We start from the raw sequence: 25,655 nt of genomic DNA on the forward strand, positions 1-25,655 counted from the left end.
TTAATATACACATATATATTTCCTTGCTCTGTCAACTGAGAGAGCCTAGAAGCAGCAACACCCCAATAGCAAGAAGTACACCAAGTACCCAGATTTTGGTTTCCAACACCATTCTCCAACAAAAGGAATCAGGACTCCTTTGAGACTCCTTTAAGAAATGACTTTGAGAAATGACAGAGGCAGAAAATATACAAGATGGGTCTGGAGCATCTTATAATACAAGATAGTAGGGAAGTGCTCAAAACACACACACACACACACACAATAATGATGGACATATGTCAAAGTACACAGCAGACAACTGAAAGCAAGTTGACTAGTACTCTTCAAAACCATCAAGGTCATCAAATACAAGGAAAGTCTGAAAAACTGTCACAGCCAAGAGGAGTCTAAGGAGACCTAACGACTAAATGTAATATATCCTGAGTGGGATACTGGAACAGAAAAAGGACAGGTAACAACTAAAGATATCTAAATAAAGCTTGAAATTTACTTAATAATAATGTAACAATACTGGTTCATTAATTGGGACCAAAGTACCATATTAATGTAAGCTGTCAATAATAGGGGAAATAGGTGTGGAATGTATGAGAACCTTCTATACTATCTTCACACCTTTTCTGTAAATCTGAAACTATACTAAAATTAAAAGTTTATTTCTTAAAAACTTAAAGGGAAAAGAAAAGTAAAAACCTACCTACTAAAAAATTCAGAAAAGAGAACAACAGACAATCTGAAGAATTTAGGATGTGAGAGGTTGCTCTCCCACATAAGGAAGAGGTCCAAGACAGAAAGCTGCTAGTGATAAGGCAATAACACATTAGATATAAACAAAGAAGATCTAAAAAGTAAGAAAGAAAAATGACTGTCATGTTTTTTCAGTAAAGAAGAGAAGCTTAGTGCGGAGAAATTTAGCAGGATAAATGGGAAAAGGCTTGTCATAAGATTCAGAAGAAAATGCTCCCAAGAGAAAAAAATATCTAGGGGAGTAAAGAAAGCTCTCTACATTTCTTCTCAATATACTTGTATCTTCTAAAACTGGTCTGCATAATTTAAGGATCAGCTTATATTTAAATGTTTTATAATTTTACACATATTGGAGGCAGTGTTCACACTCAGTGGTCTCATTCCTTTTCAGGCCTACCTACTACATCTAATCATTTCAGAAAAAAGTATTCAAGCAAAGAGCAGAAAACAGAAGTTATTTTTAATTTACATAGAATCACTACTCAATTCTCTACTAGGAATTATTAAATTCCTAAATTTAATAATTTTAATAATTTTATAATTATTAAATTCCTAAATTTAATAATGCCTAAATTATTAAATTCTTAAATGAGATACTCTGACAATATTCCTAAGCTTAACCATTAAAAAAAAATCAATGGCATTGTAAATACAGCCTTTTGCAAGGTTTGTGCTAGGCCAATGACATCTAACATATTAAATTAAGTCACCAAATCAGCTTGAAATCTTGTGGCCAACAGAACTGGCATAGGGTTTACTACAGCATCACTATGAAACCATGTGTGTGTCATGAGCCAAACACTGTCACCCTTAATTTGCACTGTCAACACCTGAAATCTAAAAAAAAATCTAACCTGTAAATGATTCAAATTACAAGGAAACTGCATTCTCCTTAATACTAATGATAAATAACCAAACTTTTTTGATACTATCCTTATGCAAACAAGTATCCCTAGTACACTTTAAAGTAGTAATGAACTAAGTAAAATGCAATACAATGACAACTTTCATAATTCAGAGAACTAGAAAGACTTGTGTAATTAGCATTGGAGGTGTGATGTAAAGTCAATCTTAGTCCAATGACCCTTGAAGGCAGCATGAAGCAGGGAAAGGTTTGGAATCAGACTGACCTGGATTTAAATCCTGCTTTTGTGGCTTGTCAGCACTGACAAAGGAACTTAGCAACAAGTTAATGTCTCAAAATATGTTTCCTCAACTATAAAAGGGAGAATATTGACCTCCCAGTTCTGATGCAAACATTATTTTGTGAATATTCAATAATACGAGCAAACACTTCAGCATTTGTTATTTATCAGGCTGCTATAAGTACTGTATATAAATTAACTTATTTAATCTTCCTAACAACTCTAGGAGGTATGTAATTATATTATCCCCATTTTACAAATGAGAAATATTTAGTATGGAAAGATTAAGTAACTTATTCCAGTTCATACAGCGAGTAAGTATGTTTTCATAACTAAGTAATCTGGCTCTAGTCTTTGCTCTAAATTACTACATTATAATATCATTATTAAATCAGTTAATAAAGCAGTTCCCTTTCAGCCACCCTAACTCCAATTCACCTCATTAAAATATTGACACTTTTTACTTTTTATTTACTTTTAATTTACTTTTAACGAAAGAGAAAACTGATCAGTTACCAAGTTACAGTAATAACTATATTGAACTCTGTTCAATATTCTATGATAAACCATAATGGAGGAGAGAGGAGAAGATGGCCGAAGAGTAAGATACGGAGATCACCTTCCTCCCCACAGATACATCAGAAATACATCTACACGTGGAACTGCCCCTATAGAACACCCACTGAACGCTGGCAGAAGACGTCAGACCTCCCAAAAGGCAAGAAACTCCCCCACGTACATGGGTAGGGCAAAAGAAAAAAAGAAACAACAGAGACAAAAGAATAGGGATGGGACCTGCACCAGTGGGAGGGAGCTGTGAAGGAGGAAAGGTTTCCATACACTAGGAAGCCCGTTCGTGGGCGGAGACTGTGGGTGGCAGAGGGGGAACGCTTCGGAGCCACGGAGGAGAGCGCAGCAACAGGGGTGCGGAGGGCAAAGCGGAGAGATTCCCACACAGAGGATCAGTGCCGACCAGAACTCACCAGCCCAAGAGGCTTGTCTGCTCACACGCCTGGGTGGGAGGGCGCTGGGAGCTGAGGCTACGGCTTCAGTGGGATCGCAGGGAGAGGACTGGGGTTGGTGGCGTGAACACAGCCTGAAGGGGTTAGTGCACCACAGCGAGTGGGAGGGAGTCCAGGAAAAGGTCTGGAGCTGCCCAGCAGGCAAGAGACTTTTTCGTGCCTCTTTCTTTCCTGGAGCTCGAGGAGAGGGGATTCAGAGCGCCGCCTAAACAAGATCCAGAGACTGGCGTGAGCCGCGGCTATCAGCGTAGACCCGAGATGGGCATGAAACGCTAAGGCTGCTGCTGCCGGCACCAAGAAGATTGTGTGCAAGCACAGGTCACTATCCACACCTCCCCTCCTGGAAGCATGTGCAGCCCCCCACTGCCAGGGTCCCGTGATGCACGGACAACTTCCCCGGGAGGACACACAGCGTGCCTCAGGCTGGTGCAACGTCACGCCAGCCTCCACCACCACAGGCTCACCACGCATTCTGTACTCCTCCCTCCCCCCAGGCCTGAGTGAGCCAGAGCCCCCGAATCAGCTGCTACTTTAACCCTGTCCTGTCTGGGCAGGAACAAACGCCCTCAGGCAACCTACATGGAAAGGAGGGGCCAAATCCAAAGCTAAAACCGGGAGCTGTGCAAACAAAGAAGAGAAAGGGAAATTTCTCCCAGCAGCCTCAGAAGCAGGGGATTAAAACTCCACAAACAACTTGATGTACCTGCATCTGTGGAATAACTGAATAGACAACAAATCATCCCAAATTGAGGAGGTGGACTTTGGGAGCAAGATATATTATTTATTGCCCTTTTCCTCTTTTTGTGAGTGTGTATGTGTATTCTTCTGTGTGAGATTTTGTCTATATAACTTGGCTTTCACCATTTGTCCTAGGGTTCTGTCCGTCCGTTTTTTTTTTTTTTCTTTACTTTAAACATTTTTTTCTTAATAATTATTTTTGATTTTAATAACTTTATTTTATTTTATCTTACTTTATTTTATTTTATCCTCTTGCTATTTTTTCTCCCTTTTATTCTGAGCCGTGTGGGTGAAAGACTCTTGGTGCTCCAGACAGGCATCAGGGCTGTGCCTCTGAGGTGGGAGAGCCAACTTCAGGACACTGGTCCACAAGAGACCTCCCAGCTACATGTAATACCAAACGATGAAAATCTCCCAGAGATCTCCATCTCAACACCAAGACCCAGCTTCACTCAATGACCAACAAACTATAGTGCTGGACACCCTATGTCAAACAACTAGCAGGACAGGAACACAGCCCCATCCATTAGCAGAGAGGCTGCTTAAAATCATAATAAGGCCACAGACACCCCAAAACACACCACCAGATGTGGACCTGCCCACCAGAAAGACAAGATCCAGCCTCATCCACCAGAACATAGGTACTAGTCCCCTCCACTTGGAAGTCTACCCAACCCACTGAACCAACCTTGGCCACTGGGGACAGATACCAAAAACAACGGGATTTACGAACCTGCAACCTGTGAAAAGGAGACCCCAAACACAGTAAGATAAGCAAAATGAGAAGATAGAAAAACACACAGCAAATGAAGGAGCAAGGTAAAAACACACCAGACCTAACAAATGAAGAGAAGATAGGCAGTCTACCTGAAAAAGAATTCAGAATAATGATAGTAAAGATGATACAAAATCTTGGAAAGACAATACACAAAATGCAAGAAACATTTAACAAGGACCTAGAAGAACTAAAAAGAGGAACCAAGCAACAATGAAAAACACAATGAATGAAATTAAAAATACTCTAGACGGGATCAATAGCAGAATAACTGAGGCAGAAGAACGGATAAGTGACCCGGAAGATAAAATAGTGGAAATAACTACTGCAGAGCAGAATAAAGAAAAAAGAATGAAAAGAACTGAGGACAGTCTCAGAGACCTCTGGGACAACATTAAATGCACCAACATTCGAATTATAGGGGTCCCAGAAGAAGAGAAAAAGAAAGGGACTGAGAAAATATTTGAAGAGATTATAGTTGAAAACTTCCCTAATATGGCAAAGGAAATAGTTAATCAAGTCCTGGAAGCAAAGAGTCCCATACAATATAAATCCAAGGAGAAACACGCCAAGACACATATTAATCAAACTATCAAAAATTAAATACAAAGAAAATATATTAAAAGCAGCAAGGGAAAAAAAACAAATAACACACAAGGGAATCCCCATAAGGTTAACAGCTGATCTTTCAGGAGAAACTCTGCAAGCCAGAAGGGAGTGGCAGGACCTATTTAAAGTGATGAAGGAGAAAAAACTACAACCAAGATTACTCTACCCAGCAAGGATCTCATTCAGATTTTATGGAGAAATTAACACCTTGACAGACAAGCAAAAGCTGAGAGAGTTCAGCACCACCAAACCAGCTCTACAACAAATGCTAAAGGAACTTCTCTAGGCAAGAAACTCAGGAGAAGGAAAACATCTACAATAACAAACCCAAAATATTTAAGAAAATGGGAATAGGAACATACATATCAATAATTACCTTAAATGTAAATGGATTAAATGCTCCCACCAAAAGACACAGACTGGCTGAATGGATACCAAAACAAGACCCGTATATATGCTGTCTACAAGAGACCCACTTCAGACCTAGGGACACATACAGACTGAAAGTGAGGGTATGGAAAAAAGATATTCCATGCAAATGGAAATGAAAAAACACTAGAGTAGCAATTCTCATATCAGACAAAATAGACTTTAAAATAAAGACTATTACAAGAGACAAAGAAGGACACTATATAATGATCAAGGGATCGATCCAAGAGGAAGGTATAACAACTGTAAATATTTATGCACCCAACATAGGAGCACCTCAATATATACGGCAAATACTAACAGCCATAAAAGGGGAAATCGACAGTAACATATTCATAGTAGGGGACTTTAATACCCCACTTTCACCAATGGACAGATCATCCAAAATGAAAATAAATAAGGAAACACAAGCTTTAAATGATACATTAAACAAGATGGACTTAATCGATATTTATAGGACATTCCATTCAAAAACAACAGAATACACATTTTTCTCAAGTGCTCATGGAACATGCTCCAGGATAGATCATATCTTGGGTCACAAATCAAGCCTTGGTAAATTTAAGAAAATTGAAATCGTATCAAGTATCTTTTCCGACCACAACGCTATGAGACTAGATATCAATTACAGGAAAAGATCTGTAAAAACTACAAACACATGGAGGCTACACAATACACTACTTAATAACAAAGTGATCACTGAAGAAATCAAAGGGGAAATAAAAAAATACCTAGAAACAAATGACAATGGAGACACGACGACCCAAAACCAATGGGATGCAGCAAAAGCAGTTCTAAGAGGGAAGTTTATAGCAATACAGCCTACCTCAAGAAACAGGAAACACCTCGAATAAACAACCTAACCTTGCACATAAAGCAATTAGAGAAAGAAGAACAAAAAAAACCCCAAAGTTAGCAGAAGGAAAGAAATCATAAAGATCAGATCAGAAATAAATGAAAAAGAAATGAAGGAAATGATAGGAAAGATCAATAAAACTAAAAGCTGGTTCTTTGAGAAGATAAACAAAATTGATAAACCATTAGCCAGACTTATCAAGAAAAAAAGGGAGAAGACTCAAATCAATAGAATTAGAAATGAAAAAGGAGAAGTAACAACTGACACTGCAGAAATACAAAGGATCATGAGAGATTACTACAAGCAACTCTATGCCAATAAAATGGACAACCTGGAAGAAATGGACACATTCTTAGAAATGCACAACCTGCCGAGACTGAACCAGGAAGAAATAGAAAATATGAATACACCAATCACAAGCACTGAAATTGAAACTGTGATTAAAAATCTTCCAATAAACAAAAGCTCAGGACCAGATGGCTTCACAGGTGAATTCTATCAAACATTTAGAGAAGAGCTAACACCTATCCTTCTCAAACTCTTCCAAAATATTGCAGAGGGAGGAACACTCCCAAACTCATTCTACGAGGCCAACATCACCCTGATACCAAAACCAGACAAAGATGTCACAAAGAAAGAAAACTACAGGCCAATATCACTGATGAACATAGATGCAAAAATCCTCAACAAAATACTAGCAAACAGAATCCAACAGCACATTAAAAGGATCATACACCATGATCAAGTGGGGTTTATTCCAGAAATGCAAGGATTCTTCAATATACGCAAATCAATCAATGTGATACACCATATTAACAAATTGAAGGAGAAAAACCATATGATCATCTCAATAGATGCAGAGAAAGCTTTCAACAAAATTCAAAACCGATTTATGATAAAAGCCCTGCAGAAAGTAGTCATAGAGCGATCTTTCCTCAACATAATAAAGGCCATATATGACAAACCCACAGCCAACATCATCCTCAATTGTGAAAAACTGAAACCATTTCCATTAAGATCAGGAACAAGACAAGGTTGCCCATTCTCACCACTATTATTCAACATAATTTTGGAAGTTTTAGCCACAGGAATCAGAGGAGAAAAAGAAATAAAAGGAATCCAAATCAGAAAAGAAGAAGTAAAGCTGTCACTGTTTGCAGATGACATGATACAATACACAGAGAATCCTAAAGATGCTACCAGAAAACTACTAGAACTAATCAATGAATTTGGTAAAGTAGCAGGATACAAAATTAATGCACAGAAATCTCTTGCATTTCTATACACTAATGATGAAAAATTTGAAAGTGAAATTAAGAAAACACTCCTATTTACCATTGCAACAAAAAGAATAAAATAGCTAGGAATAAACCTACCTAAGTAGACAAAAGACCTGTATGCAGAAAATTATAAGACACTGATGAAAGAAATTAAAGATGATACAAGTAGATGGAGAGATATACCATGTTCTTGGATTGGAAGAATCAACATTGTGAAAATGACTCTACTACCCAAAACAATCTACAGATTCAATGCAATCCCTATCAAACTACCACTGGCATTTTTCACAGAACTAGAACAAAAGATTTCAAAATTTGTATGAAAACACAAAAGACCCCGAATAGCCAAAGCAATCTTGAGAACGAAAAATGAAGCAGAGGAATCAGGCTCCCTGACTTCAGACTATACTACAAAGCTACAGTAATCAAGACAGTATGGTACTGGCACAAAAACAGAAACATAGATCAATGGAACAAGATAGAAAGCCCAGAGATAAACCCACGTACATATGGTCACCTTATCTTTGATAAAGGAGGCAAGCGTATACAGTGGAGAAAAGACAGCCTCTTCAATAAGTGGTGCTGGGAAAACTGGACAGGTACATGTAAAAGTATGAAATTAGAACACTCCCTAACACCATACACAAAAATAAACTCAAAATGGATTAAAGACCTAAATGTACGACCAGACACTATCAAACTCTTAGAAGAAAACATAGGCAGAACACTCTATGACATAAATCACAGCAAGATCCTTTTTGACCCAGCTCCTAGAGAAATGGAAATAAAAACAAAAATAAACAAATGGGACCTAATGAAACTACAAAGCTTTTACACAGCAAAGGAAACCATAAACAAGACGAAATGACAACCCTCCAAATGGGAGAAAATATTTGCAAATGAAGCAGCTGACAAAGGGTTAATCTCCAAAATTTACAAGCAGCTCATGCAGCTCAATAACAAAAAAACAAAAAACCCAATCCAAAAATGGTCAGAAGACCTAAATAGACATTTCTCCAAAGAAGATATACAGATTGCCAACAGACACATGAAAGAATGCTCAACATCATTAATCATTAGAGAAATGCAAATCAAAACTACAATGAGATATCATCTCACACCGGTCAGAATGGCCATCATCAAAAAATCTAGAAACAATAAATGCTGGAGAGGGTGTGGAGAAAAGGGAACACTCTTCCACTGTTGGTGGGAATGTAAATTGATACAGCCACTATGGAGAATAGTATGGAGGTTCCTTAAAAAACTAAAAATAGAACTACCATATGATCCAGCAATCCCACTACTGGGCATATACCCTGAGAAAACCATAGGTCGAAAAGAGTCATGTACCAAAATGTTCATTGCAGCTCTATTTACAATAGCCAGGACATGGAAGCAACCTAAATGTCTATCATCGGATGAATGGATAAAGAAGATATGGCACATATATACAATGGAATATTACTCAGCCTTAAAAAGAAGTGAAATGGAGTTATTTGTAGTGAGGAGGATGGAGTTAGAGTCTGTCATACAGAGTGAAGTAAGTCAGAAAGAGAAAAACAAATACAGTATGCTAACACATATATATGGAATCTAAGGGGGAAAAAAAAAAGGTCATGAAAAACCTAGTGGCAAGACGGGAATAAAGACACAGACCTACTAGAGAATGGACTTTAGGATATGGGGAGGGGGAAGGGTAAGATGTGACAAAGTGAGAGAGTGTCATGGACAAATATGCACTACAAAACATAAAATAGATAGGTAGTGGGAAGCAATCACATAGCACAGGGAGATCAGCTCTGTGCTTTGTGACCACCTAGAGGGGTGGGATAGGGATTGTGGGAGGGAGGGAGATGCAAGAGGGAAGAGATATGGGAACATATGTATAACTGATTCACTTTGTTATAAAGCAGAAACTAACACACCATTGTAAAGCAATTATACTCCAATAAAGGTGTTTAAAAAAAAACAACCATAATGGAAAAGAATATTAAAAAAAGAATATATGTATATGTATAACTGAATCACTTTGCTGCACAGCAGTAATGAACACAACATTGTAACTCAACTATACTTCAATAAAAAAATAAATAAAACACCATTTGTCCCCCCCAAAAAAGAACTATATTGGCAGAATTTATTTATTGCTATCAATATTAATTCATCTATAAAAATGATAAGTGATTTTTGCACCAACTAGTTCTCCAATATTCTAAATATGTTAAATATATTCTAATTCACTAAACAATTACACGTTTTAGAGTTATCCTACAGAAACCCTCATGTAATATTAACCCTAAAGTAAGGCTAACTAACTCTTCACAGTTTTATGGCCAATTAAAACGTTGTCAAGTGCACATTCAAAATCACAATAAAACCAGAAAAGTACATACAAGTCAACATGTAAGCAATAAACTATTGCTTATATAAAAACAAGTGGCAACAGAAAGTTCCATACCAGCTAATGATTCTGGAATCAGTGGCACTTTATAGGGAGCTCAGGTTTCACAGTATTTCAGAGTCTACCACAAAATTATTGTGAGGTATATGCACCAAAGTTCATCCACTCCATTCTCCTCACTAGCACTTTCCCAACAAATAATCTCATGAAAACATTATTCTGACACTGACTTTACATGCTGACTTTTTGGAGACAATAAAGCCCCACTTTAACAGAAGACCTTTAAAACAGAAAAAAACTTTAATGAATATTCTTTCACAATTCATGTCCTTCACCAATTATTTTGAGAGAAAATGCACTTTAGCCAAGGCAGTGTAAAACTATGCTTTGTTAATACTTAGTAAATAACTGACGCTTATTAAAATAGTAAACCTCTGTTTGCTATAATTCATCAGTAGAGGAATTACCTTAGATCTCTCATTTCTATATGATTTCTGTCCTACTGTGGAATGACTTTATCCTACACCATCTATACCTTATGGCTCTTGATGAAACACCCACAACCCCTTTAACAGTATCAAAACCTGTTAAAACTGAAATCCTCATAATCCTCATTTATTTTAAATTGTATTACGCAAAGGGAGCTAAGCAATATATCATCCTTCTCCCTTAAGTCTCCCTATTCAATTCTGTCTTCCTTTCCCCAACATTACCTAAATCCAAGATATAGGATCAGGTGGCAACACTTCAGCAGAAAACACAGTATACACCCTTTAATGCTTTAGCATAGATGCTTCATTGTACCAATCAACTGTTACAATTTCCAAGAAAATACTCAATGCTGTACCTCATAAGACTATAAACACATTTTTTTACTTAATTGGAGCTAAAAGTGAGCTTTGCAGATTATGCCTGGAAAAGGCTTACATTTTTCAAACAACTAAAATTAGAAGATCATTTTGGTATGCAAAAGATGTACTAAATAAAGCAGTACGTTTAACACTAAAAGCCTCCAGCAGGGAGGGCATTGTTCACAACTATCTCTCTTTGTATATTCTTTTTTCCAGAGTTTAAAAACCTCCTTAGAGTACTGTACTGCATTATCACAGTGAATGCCAGAGCACCAAAATAAGGAATAGTCTGTACTTAATATCCCTAATTTGTAAATAATGAGACAATATAACAACTGGTTTCTAAGCCAACAAAAGAAAATCAATGACAAAAATTTTGATGTCTAGAAATAGTTCTTTACCATTACTACAGAGGGCATAAACCACTCTGTAATGTGCATGTTTCCAGGGAGTCCTAGGGAAGAGGCAATGGAACAAATGCATGACAGAAGCATGACCGGTCTTCTGCAACAAGCTTTCTCCTTCTCTTCAGGTTTCTCTTTTTATTCCATGCCAACCACTTAACTCAAACTTCAACCTGAAGAGCTGGTAAATGATCAAACTACCTAGAGTTTTACTAAGTAGATAGAGATGGTCATTTTGAAAGGAGAAAAATTTGTTACTCTGATCATATTTTCTGACCTATGGCTTTAAATATTTTTTGATGCTAGGTGAAATATAAATAACATTCAGATGAGTGAACAAACACAATTCTAGTCTTTACTATAACCTTGTAATATGTTAAGAAGGTGAGAGAAATATGTATCCCTCAAATCCAATCCACTAGTATTCTAACCATACCACCCAAAGCTGGTAAATATAAATCATAGAGTTGGAAAACTGCCCTCTGGCATCCACAGAGAGGGCTTCCAGGCATCAACATTTTTCTTAAACTCGTTGAAACTCTATTTCTCCATGCTAAACTCCCCAACTCAGAACAGGTCCTCTTTCTTTATGGTGTTTTTCTTTTCAGTGAGTTAATCAATTTTTGCATTTGCATAAATGATTGCACAGAAGACTTTAAATGTAATTCTTTGTAAAAGGTGAGAGCTAAGCAAACCAAGATTAATCATACTTCCGTGACTTGTTAAAAATAAAAATAAAGCTTACATTGAATATGACTAGTAAAGCTGTCATCTTTGTCCTCAGTCTATATTTCAAGAATTATGATAGGACATAAGTTAAGAGAACAGCTACGTCTTAGGCACATAATCACCTGTTGGATACATGCCAGCGTCTTGTGAACAGGAGGCAGTCATTTACAAGATTGTGCTTTTTACATTTTGAGAACAACCCATCATTACTTACAGGGAAAAAAATTAGACCTAATGTCTGTTTTCCAGAAAAATGTAATATTTATGGAAATCTAAACCCTGTTATACAGTCCTCTTCTAAATTATAAGTACTTATTTAAAAACTACTCTTTCCCTAATACCATCAGGTAGCATACTGCCTGCTGTTCTTTTCACTCACTAACTTAATCTATCAACTAAGCTATGCTGGGCCAACAGTATCACCTGGTGTTTACTATATCAAATTGTCTGACCTAGAGTTTCTTGTAGGAATTGTGTACACTTATTTCCAAGTCACAGTTCAGAAAAAGTCTTTAGTACTTCTTACATATTCATCATCTTGTACACCTCTTACTCCCTCTAACTCAGCGATTCTCAAAGTAGGCAGCATAAGGAAAGGAAAGGAAAGGAAGGGCAGGGAATCATTTAGAAAATTAGTAATTAAAGAGAAGTTTTTCAGTATATTAAAAATCCCTTGGCCAAGATCCTGATACATCCCTCTTAGTGGAACATCATCTCACCTCACCCTTTCAAAAATCACAATGTGTCAAAAGAAATAGATATCACTTATGAGAGAGTCCTGAGAAATACAAAATCAGAAAACTATAAACAGTTCTTGGGTAATGCCCAACCCCACCCCACCTTTACTCTCACCCCTTATCTTCTCCAATAATAATGTTGACTTGTGTAGTATGACATCCATGGAGTTGTACTGAGATTGAGGTAAGTACATCTTTTCACTGCCCATTATTGTCTTGGACAAACCACTTACATCTATATGCCTCCCCTCACAAAAGGTCCATGTTCTTATTATAATATTTTATGCTTACAAAAGTTACCTAGGAAGAAAATGTAGTCAATGTCTAGCTGGAGTCCCAGCTTGAGTGTTAAAGCCAGGTCTGCCTCTGGGAGTCAGATATGTTTAGAAAAATCTGGTAAACTCATGCATTGAGGTCACCTGGAATCTGTTTGTAGGAGGGACTCAGATGTCTCCGGGGAAAATACTTACCCTAAAGGGAAAGAAAGGGAAACAAGTTTTTCCTAGTCTCCAAAATCTGATTCTGAGAGAGGTGATTCTGAGTTTTGTATGGAGTCAGTCACTAAGATTTTCTTTTCCCCCCCACCACTCCCCAGAACTCCATGGATTTCTGTCTGAGTTCTAAGGCAAAAAGAAGATTCCAAAAAAATTGAAAGAGGTATCTTTCCCAGAAAACTATGTAAGACATTAGAGCAAAAAATATTCCTGCTATGGTATCGACTTTGTGTATAATACAATGTACCTCTCACACACCAAGAACTTCAGATCATAAGATAGGACATCTCATTTATGGTACTTTATAGCTGCATGATTCAGTGCAGTTTATAACAGTATCCCTTATCATATTGGGAACATCTAAAAACAGCCCTTTGTCAGAAATACTAGTATTTTCAAGGTAGACGACCCCTATAAACAGGGCGCAGAGACTTCCATAGATGACCTACCTCACTGCCTTTGAGTTGTAGAGTCCACTCTGAGTACATGTGAGCCACCCTCCAGCCCCAACCAGGCATTCCAGAAATAGTAGAATAAATAATAATAATAATAATAATAATAAAGCATGGACTTTGAGAAAAGAGGAAGATCCCTAATTTTAACTGACAGTAAGAGCCAGAGAAATATGGATTACAGGAAGCTAATAATACTCAGATATGAATATTTAGAAAAGTTTGCCTGGAATGTAATGTTTTCCAGTCTCCAAGTAAATGGCATGCATGTAATTTCCATTTAAATATCATCAGAAGTATTGAAACTAAGTCACTTGAAGACAAGGTCTTGGTCTCAATTCACCATGGTCTCCAAATCTCTCTTTCATAGAAAATGAAACATTTACTCTTTTTTACTTTTCCCCCTTCCCCTTACTCATTCTCTCTCAACCTTATAAATATATAGTTACTATACCGAGTACATTAGCAGTACACTGAAGAATTCCTGAGACATCTTCAATGTCTTCTTTGTTGGAATGGTCTGCATAGGAGCATCTGTTAGAAATATTGTAGAAATTCTTTTCTACATCCCTATAACTAAGAAGAAAACAAAATTAGTATATGGAGAAATTTCTAAAAGACTCTGCAAATGCACTCATATACATACACAAAAGCATGTGTTTATGCTCTTAGCATAATGACATTTTCAAACAACTGAAGCTTTAAGACATAATTTCTGGCATAACCCATCACTAACATCAGAATAAGCAATGTGGACCTGGAACTGGAAGCAATCATTAACAAGAAAGCAATGTGTGAAAAAAATAAATGATGAGAACCAGAAAATACATCAGTTTGTATAGCTAATGTTTCTTTATTTGAGTGCTTCATAACTACCGGTAATTTGTTTCTATAATGAATTTACCTAGAAAAAGAATAATTAACAGTGCTAATTTGGTGCGTTGGCACTAACTGTGTTGAAAGTAAAAACATCTTAACTTCTATTACAGTCAAGAAATTAGCATGGATAACAAATAAGCAAATAAAGCAATTGGTGTCTGACAGAATTTGAATCATGGTCTTACCTTTTTCTGTCTGTGAGACTTTGGGCAAGTAATCTAATCTCTGTTAGTCTAACTTTCCTCCCTCATGAAATGGAGATACCTCCTAGAGTTCTTACAAGGACTTAAAGATAAAATGCCTGTGTTGATAAAATGCCTGTGTTGACTGAAACTTTTCCAGTTTCCTCTGAATTAGAGCTAAGGCACCAAAGCTGCAGAAAATAGGGGTCAAACGCTCCCATGTTTCAAAAGAGTAGCCAAGAAGACCAGACATCACCTTCAGAACTTAAGAAGTGACTAAATAGTCACTGCCACTGTCACATCACCACCAGCATACATAAGCCAAGGAATAGGAAAAATATGAAAGAAAATAATCAGAAGAATGAGTTATTGGCCTAGGAGGAGAGTACTGTTGTTCTCTCCCCCCATCCACACACACACACAAACACAAGTAAATGAGAGAAAGGGAATATTCCCTACAGAGGACCAGTTGGTGAAAGAGGGATCTACTCTGATAGAGACTGAGGTTTAGGTATCTCATTCCTCAGTGAATATCTGCTGAGTTGGTGGAATTCCTGATCATCCCTCTATACCTAACTGAATGGAAGAAGATTCCAGGGAAAATAAATAGAGCCAAATTGGAACTGGCCTACAGTCCTACCATTTGGCAAGGCAAAAACTATGGGTTTCCATTGGGAAAATTCATATTTAGTGATATGGAGATATCACTAAAGAAAGGTGAGCTGGGGGTGTCCCATCCTATTGCTTTCCCGATCTAGAGGCTGCAGCCAGGAGCAGGGATTACACTAGCAAGACTGTGGAGTGAAATTCACAGAGCCAGGAGCTGAGGCATCTGAAGCAGTAAAGGCAGAGCCTGTACATGCACCTTGCTGCGGGCATCACAGCCAAGAGAGGATTATTACAACCACCAGTGAAGTAAACGAGGCTTCTACTATTTCTCATTTTATTCATGCCTGATACAACACATCAGAAGAGAAAGGAACCAGAAAGGATTGGCCTAAAGCAGAGGAGTCAATAATACATGATATCACCTCTACATTGCATTCCAAGTTCCTCTGGCCAAGGTCTAACCCAGGCAGAGAGGGACAGAGAATAAGATTGGATATGAGATTGAAGATTTGAATTGGTCTGGAGTGGACTTTATACTCCCTGAAAGTACTTGGAAAACAGTGCAATCTGCCCAATGTAGTATCAAAGAGGGCTCATCCTAGCATGTTTGAAATGACTGGGGAGAAAAAAGTAAAAGGGTTTCATGTTTGTAAGATTAGACTCCAATAAACCAGTTAAGCAAAATGCTTACTACAATTTCTAGAATGCAGGAATCACTCAATAAAAGGTGGGATGGTGAGCACAGTCATTAAACACAGACAAATATTTATTTTTAAATCAAGCTCCACCATTTTAATCAGAGTGACCCTAAACAAAATATTTTTTCTCACAGTCTCAATCTCCTCTTCTGTAAAAATGAGCTTAATACAGTGATCCTATGAAATAGATTGTTAGTATTAAATAAAATAACAGATATGAAGTACCCAGTATATTACCTCAGAAACAGAGAGCAATCAATAGATATTAGATTTTATCTAACTTGTTTTTATTCAGTAAGATAGATATTATATGTAAATATATCCAAAAAAAGCTACATCATTTTTTAGATAAAATCATTTACAGCCACTAAATCTGACCATGACAACATAAGTAATATCACTGAAGCTTGTTTCCCAGAATAAGCAGGGTTAACCCACTCCTAATTTCACTTCTAACGTCCTATTGAAATTATTCTAGCTTAATCCTTATTCAACTGTCAAAATAAAAAGAGAACAGAGGTTGGCTGTATAAAACAAACATAGAGCCCACAGTGATAAATGGAGTAATAATATACCTTTAGATGACTATAGGAAATGGTGTCCCAGACCAATATGAGGTTGGCAGCAGTCCTACCTGTGATATTAGCACAACGATGCTCATTCTGGCAAAAAGTATAAAATGAATGGCATGATACTGAATACCTATTTTTCTATACTTTGATGTTTAAAATATATAATGAATTAAAATTACATCTCAGAAAGATGATCATGTTATTTTCCAATCATAGTTTTAAAGAAATCTCTGCTTTATCTTCCCTACCATAGCAATCCATTTTTGTGAGCTAAAGACCAGTAGGAGTGGTGTAGTATAAACATGAGTGAGAGCAGTTAGACTAGGCACTCTGGAGGAAGAAATTTAGATTTTAAAAAATCCAAATTCTCTGTAAGAAGAAAGCTGTAGCTAGAACATGAGCTGGGCATATTTAACTCCTGATGCTAAACAAATGATTGCAGAGTTTTAAAGGCTCAAGGAGGACAGGTAAAGGATACAGCAAGAGGATAAAGGGAAAGACAATCAACAAAAATTAAGGTGCAAAAGAGTCAGATACAATAGTGGTAATTATAATTCAACAAACATACTTATTACCTATGTATACCAAGCTGATTATATGACTTACCACATTATTATCATTAATATTTCATTTAAACATCACCCGTACTGTGCTATTATTCCCATGTTTAAAAATGAGAAAATTGAGACTCAGGGAGGTTAAGTAATCTGCCCATGATCATTCAAAGGCACAACCTGACTTTAAATCTAGTAAATCTGGTATGTCTACTTCCAAAGCATATTTTCGCAGTCCCTTGCTCTATACTACACAGTAAAGCTGCACAGAGAGAAGGGCACAAGATAATGACAAGAATGTCATCAGAAAAAATTGTCACCATAAACCAGATTTTCCTCAATCCTGAGTTCCTTTTGATTCCTAAGGTAAACACTGCCTGTCTCCTACTTACCACTTTTGCTTCTCACTATTCTTCCCACCCCACACTGCCCCCAACGCTAGCCCATTCCCTAGAAGCTTGAGTTAAAGAAAGGCTAACCTAAAGATGAACAGTCAGGGCCCTCTTTTCTCATTTTAGATTGAGGGAAGAAAACTGCATATGCAGAGTTTACACAGCAATCAAAATTTACCACAAAGTCAATCTGACACACTGTAGCAGAATATTAAGCATAAATGGAAAACTATGCAAATAAATGAGTATAATTTATGCCATAAAAAGAAGGATTTTGGATACTAGAACTGTAGATTTTAGAACTATAATGGACCCTAGAGATTACTCATTTTACACCCCTTTCCGAGGCATAATTTACTCTTTTATCCACTATATACATACCTCTGTGTACATACCTCTAGGGTACAATGTATTCATTTATTCACACTCCTCCCTCCCCACAAAAAACTGTTAGTTCCTCCTATGTACCAAGCATTTACAAAGACACAATAATATAAGAGTAAATAAGATAAATAACCAGATAAGAAAATAAACAAGATAATATAAGCTAATGATAAGTACTATGAAGAGAGATAATAGAGACTAATGTAGTAGAAAATCACTGCGGTTGGAAATTAAGGTAGGGGACTGAGGATTACTTTAGGTGGTGTCATACCTTCCTGAGGATATGACATTTAAACAAAGACTTAACTGTATAAAAGAATAATCCATGCAAACATCTGGGGACAGAGCATTCCAGGTATATGAAATAGTATGTGCAAAACCTTGAGGCTAAGCAAGCTTTGGTATAGTTGAGAAACCAACAGAAGGCTGGAGTGGCTGGAGTGGAGTGAAAAGTGGGGAGTGGAATAGGATGAAATCAGAGAGGTAAGCAGAGGCCAGATCACAGGAATAGCTCAGATTTTATTCTATCACAGTAAGTTATTATATGGTTTTAAACAGGGATTTCAAAGCATGATCCCTGGCCCAGTAGAATCAGCAGTATCTGGGAACTCCTTAGAAATGCCAATTCTTGAGCCTCACCCAGACATACATGATCAGAAACTACAGGAGTAGAAGCCAGAAAACTAGATAGGAATCTCTATCTGAGAGATCATGGTGACAGTGGAGATGAAGAGATGAAGATTTATCATACCCCATGAATAAATTATTTAAGCACTTATTTTCCCAACTTGAATGATCTCTATGAATAAATAAATGAACAAGTGAATGGATAAGTTAAGGAACAGAATAAATGTTTAAAGATAAAGTTGCTGAAGTACAGAGAGGCTATCTTACTTCCTAACAAGAGGATCCATCGGCTACTCCCTCCCAATCCTCCATCTGTCTGATCCTTTGAACAGCTGCTCACTTCATTCAAGGCTAGGTCTTGGAGACTAAAAAAAGCCTCAGAGAGTTTCTATGGGCTACCGGTATAAAAATTAATTAAGGAGCAAGACTATACAATCCTGGAGCTCTGATAAATAATGCAGATCCAAAGGCAGAGTATCAAAACAGAGGAAAGGGAAGATGGGAAGGTTAGCTGTTGGAGACTGAATTATGAAATTAAAAAGAAAAAGGCTAGCTCCTACTCTCTGTTACCCATTCTGATTCATCATCCAACCCAAGACACCTAAAAGCTGAATTACTTCAAGACAAGCTTTAGGCAAAGGTCAATTTCAGGGATTAGGAAAAGCACCTCTTTCCCACCCTCACCTCCCCAGAAACATGTAAAATAAACTTTCCAGCACTTGCTCACAATTGTCTGAAATCCCTTTAACTGTAAGAAACACATTCCTTTTCACAGTTAGAGATAAAATTGTGTTTTCTTAAGAGGAACAACACATATGAGTGAATACATTTTAATCCAAGTGTTAGTGATCATAGATGCTCTCCTTTTTCAGTATTGAAAAAAGAAATTGAAAGCAGAAAGATGGACTCCAAAAGGCAAAGAGGACACTGGACAGAGAAACCATGGCCCTTTTTATCTTCATCAGCATGAGCACAGAAAAAGACAGTGAGCAAAGGTACTTCAAGTCCTCAGAAGGTAGCCAACACCCAAGCAAAAATATGCTACTAGGTCTTAGAACCAGTAGGACATGAAGACACCTCTTTATATGAAAGTCCTATATCCTGTCTGTTTTTTAAATACTGTGTCTGCAATAAACAGAACTAGGGAAAGACCATTTAGGCAATGAACAAAGAAATACCACAGGCTATGTCTACAGAGATTGAGAGGAGAGTTGAGGCAGTTATTTAGATGAAAGTGAACTCCATCCTACTAATGGAAAAAATAATTTTCTGCTGATTATAGTAATACAGTTTAGTTATCTATTTTGATCATATTTATAAGATTCCCACTCTGACTTGCCATGAAGACATAATTTAGTTCACAAATAAGACTATTTCATCAGTCATTATTTGATTTCAAAACGGAGAGGGCATTCATAATTCCAGAAATAATTTGCATTTCATTACTGGTATTGTCATTAAAATCTTAAAAATAATGATGATAATAAATATGAGTAAACAACATGTGGTGCTTACCACATACCAGGAATTGTTCTAAATACATTGACTAGTTTAATCCAAACACCATATTTGAAAGCAGCAAGTCCAATGAGAGTGATTAAGTTTTATTTTAGAGTATGTGGGAAGAGATTAACTTGACATTATTTATCTCCCTTAAAATAAACCATTTAAAACTACAAATAGCCTCAAATTAAAAACCATCTCATGAGTTTAAATAATATGTTTTTTCTAGTACTGTACTCTTGAGGATTGATATGACAAAGTTTCAGAGCAATTCCTTTTGAAATGACAGTTAACATAATCATCAAGCACTTAAAGTATATGGCATTCTACTCGGTACTGAGATTATTTTTCCACTAAGTTTTCTTCCCTTTTGTTTTATAAAAAAAAAAAAAAAAAAATCACACTACATCCTAATAGCCAAAAATATGTTCTTGATCTCCATGGTAATGACTATTACCCATAAATGTTAAATGATTCCCCATAACATTTCAAGAGGTACCAGGGTTTGAAACTTGACTCCTCAGAACTTCTTAAACTTCTACAAAGATAAATAGTTGTAGTACATTGTACATTTAATTTAAATAGCTAGACTGCATCAGAAAGTGAATTTAGGCTTTTGTATTTGCCAACTGCTTTCTGCCGTAGCCAATCAAGGATATACCTTACACTTATTTGGAGCTTCCTGTTTACAAAATACTTTCATTAAAATTACCTCATTTAGTAATGACATATAATCCTTGATTTAGTTGTTACCATCATCATCACCCTTTAAAAGGGATAAAGTTACTTTAAAGTGCTATGTCCTGGTGAGGTCTTGAATGCCTGTCTTTTGACCTCAAATCTTCTTATTTTACATCATACCACAACCATTTCAGGAAATGGGGAATAAATAAAGGAAATATGTAGCATGTGACTCTAACTAAACAAATACTTCTCACTGAACTGTGTTAAGCTTGTAGTGAATTTGATTAAACTTTACTGAAGGATCCTAAAATCCCATTTAAAGCCTCTTGGTTGGTACCAATAAACCTTATGATATTACTAAGGCAAAATATGAGATTCAGTGGATGAGAATGAGAGGGTGGGAGCACAAGAAGGAAGAAAAAGGGAAGCACTAGCAAAAGGGATTTTACTTAAAAGGATTCAACATAAATAAACTAAAGGAAATCACTCCATGGGGCTCCTATGAGCTCCCACTTCACACTGAGATCATAATCACTATGCAATAAGGTTGACTTGGTTGCCCACATGTTCAACAGCTATGTTTGAGTAACTCCTTTTTTAAAATTGGAGTATAGTTGATTTACAATGTTGTGTTAATTTCTGCTGTACAGCAAAGTGATTCAGTTATACATATCTACATTCTTTTTATATATATTCTTTTCCATTATAGTTTATCATAGGATATTGACTATAGTTCCCTGTGCTATACAGTAGGACCTTGTTGTTTATCCATTCTATATATAATAGCTTACATCTGCTAACCCCAACCTCCCACTCCATCCCTCCCCCAACCCTATCCCCTGCCACTTGGCAACCACAGGTCTGTTCTCTGTGTAGTAATTATCTTTAATTTGTCCCCAATAATAGCCAAAATCAATTTTTACTTACCCAGTAAATTGGTGTTCATAATACTGCAATGTCCTCCTGAGAGTTTGCTGTATCATCTGGGGCTACAGAATAATAATAATAATAATAATAATAATAATAATAATAATAATAATAATAATAATAATACATTATCAGCAAATCAGTGTCATTCCCATTCTGAGTATCATAAGCAGATATGTAGCTTCTGATTCATCTCATAAGAGTTTTCATTTTACAATATAAACCCATCATGAATTCTGCCATGTATTTTCCCCACAGGAACTAATAATATGAGGCACTCAGCAATTACCCAGAATTTCCCAATTTCAAATATGATAGCATTTCCTAGCCATATTTTCCCCAATGCTTTTGTACTAGCTATTAAGTTCAACAAAATACTCATTGGCTGCCTACAATAAACCTAGACATTGGGGGCAGTGGAGAGGGGTGTACTAAATAAGATGAGTAATGCCCAGGTCAAGCCTGACTTCCTCAAGAGATTTCAAGCAAGGGTTCTAGAGTGTCCAAGAGGGGCCACAGTGTTTGGGGAAAGAAATGGGATCTTCGGAAAATACCTAAGCAGCTCATGACTGAATTTTATAATCCTCTCCTCTCCATGACAGCTAGAGACAGAGTTTCTTAATCCCAGAGCAAGAATTATTCTAGACTTATTTAGGCAACAGAGCCTCATCTTGGAGTCTCAGACCTAGGGAGGCATGAAAGTGACTCAAAGATCTTAAAACACAGATTTTATTAACAAATTATAATAAGAACCAAATTTTCAGTGGCAAGGGTGTGAATTTTTTAAATAATAACAACTTCTAATCAAGCAGGAAAAAAAAGCGTATCAAAACATTGATCTATTATAGCCATGGATGAATTTTGGGGGGTTATAATGACTCTGACACAGACCCTTCAAGATGTGAGAGCAGCATGGTAGTTTGGTAATCTTGTGGGCTGCCACTAATTAACCACACAAACCTAGATAAATCTAAAAAGGTAATCTGCAGAAAGCATCTAGCACAATGCTGCTACCTAAGAAGCAGTTAATAAATATCAGTTTATTTCCCATCCCTAATCCTTCAAAAAGATTGTCTTAAAGATATGTAATTTAAAGGAGACTACAGAGATTGTTGTCAGGGTTCACTTGAACCTCTTCCATGTATACCTCTCTATGAAAAATGTCCAGGATAGATGTAAAAATCTCCCTACCTAATAGTTTCAACATCCTCCTTGGTAGGAAATGGCTATTTTAAAGCTTGAGGAAACTGAGCTTCAATTAAATCAAGGGCATCCACTGAGAACTATTCTACACTACCATTTAGGAGAACATCTTCACTGAGCAAATCTAAGAGCTCAGATATATTCTTCACTTTAAAAAAGCCATTTCAGAAATTAATTTTAGGAGAAATCAGCCTCCAAGTGTTCAAAGAAAGAGATACAGGGCAACTTCTTTCAACAGCTGTTTTTCCTTTATACTAGGTTAAAAAGATGAACATGAGGTCCCAAACTGGTATAGATGTTTCTGTTCATAAGAATAGAATCAAAGTAGAATAGCATGCCTAGGAAAGGAAAATCATTCCTGACCCAAGAAGCAATGAGTCTGTTGAAAAATCTGAAGAGGGTGAAGCAGACACAGCAAACCTAGCACACATGAAAAGTGTGCTTTAAAAACCCAACCCATGGCCAACCTAAATCAAGTCATTATCAGTCACTGGCTCAGTACCCCTGGGATCTGAGCCTTCTGAACTGGTTTGGCAGTTTCTGAGCCAAGATAACTTTCTCTTTGGCAACATGCCCTAAAAGCAGTGAAAATCCACAGAGGGATTATCCTTCCAATAACCTCTGGTGACAAAATATGGAACAGAAAGCAGGAACTAGAGTGCATAGGGTCAGTTAAGACCAGAATGAACTCATTTGTACCAAAGGACATTTTATTTTCCTGTACCAGTAATTTCCCAGTCATTAAAAAAAGCAAATGTTTGTGAAAGGAGTTAAGCCATTTAAAGAACTGACTTTTTTCTTTTCTGAAGCAATTACTTTTACTCCCCAGCAGGAATGATATTTATAGTTTCCAAATACATTAAATGGAAAATGTTCTCTGGGCACATTCAACAAAGTTTCAACTTCATAAAGGTTTATATACTTCCTACTGCTTGCCAGATCCAGTGGGCACATTCTGGTGGTCTGAACTGTAAGCATAGAGGCTGACTGCAGAGTATCCCCTGATCTTCAGAAAGCCAAGGCTGACTTCAATACAGACCTGACTCCTCACCATGGACTATCACCACGGATTCACTACAATCTTCTTCAGAGTTTGCCTGATTCTGAGACATCTTCACATAATCTGAGCCTCTCTGACATGAATAAAAAGCACAAAGTGAAGACCTGCACGTGGGCCAAAGCCTTCTGAAGGGGTGACTTCTGCCTTGAGGGTTGTAGGGTCCGTTTACTAAATGTCCATGTATGCCAGTGATGCAAGTCAGTGTAGGGTAGTAGGAAAAGCAAGGGCTCTGAAGATCTGCAGATCTTCTCTCCTTTTCTTTAAGAATGCAACTCCATACCAGTTCCATCCAACCTTCAACAGGCCAAAATCCCATTCCTCTTATCTGTATCTATCCTTTTCTTTAAGAAGGAGTTTGGAAAGATGATTTAGAACGGAGAATTTAAGATCAAACTGAGTTCAAAATCCAACTCTTACTCACGAACTAGATGACCTTGGGCAGTTTACTTAAGCTATCTGAAATGATTCCTTATGTGTACATTATTTTTATGGGAATTAATTGAAATAATTAAATCGAAGTCACTAGTACATAGTAGGTGCATAATAAATGATAGTTATGACTATGTTCAGTGGGTTCCTACCCTCAAGAGTCTCAAAATCTAGTGGAGGAGTACAAAGTTTATGTTAGAACACCCACCCCACAAGTGTAATGTTTCAAGATCCTCATCAGCTAAAAAAATCAATAGACTTACCACTAATACTAATAATGAGAAGATGGTGCCTATTCCAGCTGAGGGAAAAATAGGAAAATGGTAGCTGAATTTATAAATATTTCCAATGAAACCTTCAGATCAGTCCAGAGAGATGGTGACAAAAGCAGAATTCTCAGAAGTAAGATTGAGAATAGACCTAAATCCAGGCCTATACATGGGAAGGACATTGATGCACCATAGCTAAGATGAAGACTTCAGGCATTATGCTTTATAACTAATTAGAAACAACCCATGAACCTCCTTCTTATGACATAAAGAATGTGCAACAGGAGAGCTGGATGATCTAATATGTTTATAGCCATATGCTACAGGATCTGAAAGACAAGGGTTGGGAAGGAGACAAAATCCACTGTCCCTATCATACAAAAGAAAATCAAAGAAGTCTAATTTTTTCTCTCCTTCCCCGAAACTAAGAGATAGTGGCTTCCTACTGTCTCTACTCAACACAAAGAAGCAATGGACAGGAAGACAGCTGGAAAGAGAAAGCAGTCATCTGTGTCCCAAACATGTATTGTCTAGGGCTCAAAGAGGCAGTACCCAAAGCTTCCATCATGTGGCAACAAGAAGCCATCTTCATCTCTAGTCTCATTAACAGCTTCACTCTACTTAGCAGTGACTGACCCCCACAGGCTAAATGTTATACTCATGAAAAGTCATGGGATCCAAACAGCCAGCCATGAAATAATCCAAAAAGAGCCAGAGAAAGGATCCCTGAGTAGTGGGAGGAAGCAGTTCTCAGCAACTTGCCCTTCAAGCTCAGACAGCCCTGCAGAGGCTCCCACACAGTCCCTGCTCTAGATATCTGCACCAGACGGTATGGGGCTTAGGCAGGAGTCAGGGAGTCAAGATGTGTGCGTGCGTGTGTGTGTGTGTGTGTGTGTGTATCACATGAAATGCAGTTGTCATCGTACAAAGTACACATAGATCTCAATTCTACAGAGGTGAAGTCGTGGCTCAGATTGATTAAGTAAGTAGCCCAAGATCATATAGCTCGTAAGT

The 25,655-nt window shown here is 37.1% G+C and overlaps 1 protein-coding gene across 3 annotated transcripts in view; it reads right to left on the reverse strand.

The window, feature by feature from the left end:
* The window catches only part of GUCY1A2 (guanylate cyclase 1 soluble subunit alpha 2), a 413,705-nt gene that overhangs the window by 357,166 nt on the left and 30,884 nt on the right, over positions 1-25,655 (reverse strand). For all 3 annotated transcript variants that reach the window (XM_082409921.1, XM_082409922.1, XM_082409923.1), the window contains exons 2-3: positions 21,681-21,742; positions 14,124-14,245 (exon numbers count right to left, since the gene is read on the reverse strand). In XM_082409921.1, the coding sequence (XP_082266047.1) occupies positions 14,124-14,245; positions 21,681-21,742 (184 nt within the window). The remainder of the gene's footprint in view (positions 1-14,123; positions 14,246-21,680; positions 21,743-25,655) is intronic.

Source organism: Balaenoptera physalus (assembly GCF_965194825.1).
Source record: "Balaenoptera physalus genome assembly, chromosome: 10".
Taxonomy (NCBI): domain Eukaryota; kingdom Metazoa; phylum Chordata; class Mammalia; order Artiodactyla; family Balaenopteridae; genus Balaenoptera; species Balaenoptera physalus.